The sequence below is a fragment of the Colobus angolensis genome, unplaced genomic scaffold (assembly GCF_000951035.1).
Source record: "Colobus angolensis palliatus isolate OR3802 unplaced genomic scaffold, Cang.pa_1.0 Scaffold110, whole genome shotgun sequence".
NCBI lineage: Eukaryota > Metazoa > Chordata > Mammalia > Primates > Cercopithecidae > Colobus > Colobus angolensis.
Window position 1 is genome coordinate 905,206 of NW_012112031.1, and position 2,981 is coordinate 908,186.

Sequence of the window (2,981 nt, forward strand, 5' to 3'; positions counted from 1 at the left end):
TCTGCCGCCCGTGTGTGAGAGAAGGGGACGAGCGATCTGCTGCCCGTGTGTGAGAGAAGGGAACGAGGGATCTGCTACCCCTGTGTGAGAGAAGGGGATGAGGGATCTGCCGCCCGTGTGTGAGAGAAGGGGACAAGCAATCTGCCGCCCGTGTGTAGGAGAACGGGATGAGGGATCTGGCCCACCCCATACTTCTCAGCCTGGGTGAGGGGCCGTGCTGGGCCCTGAGCTCACCTCCCCCTTGGGTGTTGTGACTGCAGTCCGGCGGGGGTCGATGTCCTCGTTGATGCTGGATAGGAAGTTCTGGGAGATGCGGAGGGCATCCTGCAGCAGCGGGTAGTCGGGGTGGTCCACAGGTGTGTGCTTCAGCAGGTCCTGGGAAGGGCGAGGCAGTGAGTTGAGGGGAGCAGCTCTGGGGCCCGATGTGTGGCCACAGGGGAGTGCTCAGGCCCCACCCAAAGAATCCGAAGGGTGGGCACTCAGGGACCCACCTAATTCCTGAAAAATCTGAACTACAAATCAGAGTCGGGCGGGGCGCGGTGGCTCACGCCTGAAATCCCAGCACTTTGGGAGGCTGAGGCGGGGGATCACTTGATATCAGGAGTTCGAGACCAGCCTAGGCAACATGATGAAACCCCGTCTCTAGTAAAAATATAAAAATTAGCCGGGCACAGTGGCGGGCACCTGTAGTCCCAGCTACTTGGGAGGCTGAGGCAGGAGAATCGCTTGAACCTGGGAGGTGGAGCTTGCAGTGAGCTGAGATCGCACCACTGCACTCCAGCCTGGGCGACAGAGCGAGACTCCGTATCAAAAGAAAAAAAAAAAGATGACCGAAAACCGAGTGTATGCTAAGGCTGAGCCCTCTGGAGATTTTTCAGATATCCCCAGAGTAAAACAGACAAGGGTATCCCCGGACGCTGCACACCAGCACCAGGAGCTGCAGAGAATCGGCTCTCCACCCAGTGGACACTATCCAGGCCTGTCCCTCACCACTTTCTCCCCACGAGAACTTGGGGGCTTGTAAACAGACCAGAGGAGCAGAAACCCCATCAGCCTCACTCCTAATGGCCTACCCCGGACAGGAAGCCTTTCACCTGCGCCCAGATGCCAGCCCAAGAGGGCAACCGTCCCTCTCATGCTTCCTGGTACTCCCCTCACTGGGCTGTCCCCACCCTTCCACCAAGAAGGGCCCCCAGGGAATGGCTGTCCCACATGCAGGTGCCCACTGGACATTCCAGCAACCTGGACGGCCTCTGTCACCTCCAGCACCAGCTTTTCCTGTTGCGGGCTCCCCACAAGCTACTGCTCGTGCAGGCCCAGCTGAAGCAGCTCCAAGCTCCTGCTCCCTTCGCTTCCCCGGGGACACTGACAGCATCACACTGGCAGAGGGAGGTGTCTGCATGCAAGAACCAGGCACCCAGAGGTTGGCTTCCCCGGCATGGGGGAGAATGCATGGAGCCTCCAGACAGCCCTAGGTGAGGAATCCAGCTCTGATACCTGGGGCTGAAAGACTGTATGGTGAACCTGGAGAGACTCCCCAGCCTCAGATTCTTCTTCTGGCTCACCGGATTGTTAGTATTTTTGAGACGGCGTCTCACTCTGTCGCCAAGGCTAGAGTGCAGTGGTGCGATCTTGGCTCACTGTAACCTCCGCCTCCCAAGTTCAAGCAATTCTCCTGCCTCAGCCTCCTAAGTAGCTGGGATTACAGGCACGCACCACCATGCCTGGCTAATTTTTGTATTTTAGTAGAGACAGGGTTTTGCCACGTCAGCCAGGTTGGTCTCGAACTCCTGACCCCAGGTGATCCACCTGCCTTGGCCTCCCAAAGTGCTGGGATTACAGGTGTGAGCCACCGCGCCCGGCCAGTCATCCCTTTATTGAAGTTCATAATAATCGATCCTTCCCCTAGGACTTAGATTTGCACTTCTCATTCTGACCCTTGAGTGTTGTGGTGGGTGCATGGCCCGCTACCCCTGTGCTGTACTTGGGGGCACAGCCAGCCAGGGAGGGCTGAAGGGGAGAGGCAGGATAGTCTGGTGGTAAACGCACTAGCTTTGGCATCCCATAGACACGGGTTTGAATCCAGACTGCCGCTTCTCAGCTGGGAGAAGGGGTGTGCTTGGCACATCGTAGGTGATCAGTAAATGTGGGTGGAAGAATGTGTGAATGAACGTGGAATGAGCCTCTCTGCTCAAGGCACCGAGCCGACCCACATTACCGGGTAGAGAGAAGGAGGCACATAGGAGCTTGCACGTTAGCTTGGGTTTCCAATCCCACCTGTGCCTCTAGCTGTGCAAGCTTGGGCAACTTATTTACCTTCTCCAAGGCTCTTCTCTCACCTACGATAAGGGAACAACAGTCACTTCTTTGTGGAGTTGTTGGGAGGACTAGAAATCATGTATTCAAAGGATGAGTCACAGCACCTGGCATGGCCTAAACCCTCAATAGATAGTAGCAGGAGACGTGGTGAATATTCACAGCACTGCAGTTAGCAGAAATTCAGAGATGTCTAATAAAAGGAGAATGCTTAAGTAAACGATTGCACATCCACTGGTAACCGTGCAGGAAAGTAAAAGGATGATTATGAAGATGAGGCAGCAACAGGGAAAACGCTTATGACACGAAACAGAAACAGCAGAGCCCCAAATTGGGCATTTGCTGTGATTACGACTGTGTGAAGAAACATGAGAACATTTAAAAACAGGGAAGAAAGCAGCGCAGCAGGAGGCGGACCTCATGCTTCAGTGGGGAACGGGGTTTCCTCCAATGTCCTTATATTATCTTTATAATTAAAAACATGACTTATTTTCCAAAAAAAAAAAAAAAAAAAGGCTATGTGGTAAAATTAGGTTAATTAATACAGTTTTTAAAAGGAAAAATCCGGCTGGGCACAGTGGCTCACACCTGTAATCCCAGTACTTTGGGAGGACAAGGCAGGCGGATCACCTGAGGTCAGGAGTTCGAGACCAGCCTGGCCGACA

General features: G+C 54.2%; 1 protein-coding gene across 1 annotated transcript in view; it reads right to left on the reverse strand.

Annotated features, from left to right (window-relative positions):
- Window positions 1-2,981, reverse strand: part of ABR (active BCR-related) — a 197,813-nt gene that overhangs the window by 60,220 nt on the left and 134,612 nt on the right. Inside the window, exon 8 of the mRNA XM_011956234.1 lies at window positions 235-375. Coding sequence (XP_011811624.1) covers window positions 235-375 — 141 coding nt within the window. The remainder of the gene's footprint in view (window positions 1-234; window positions 376-2,981) is intronic.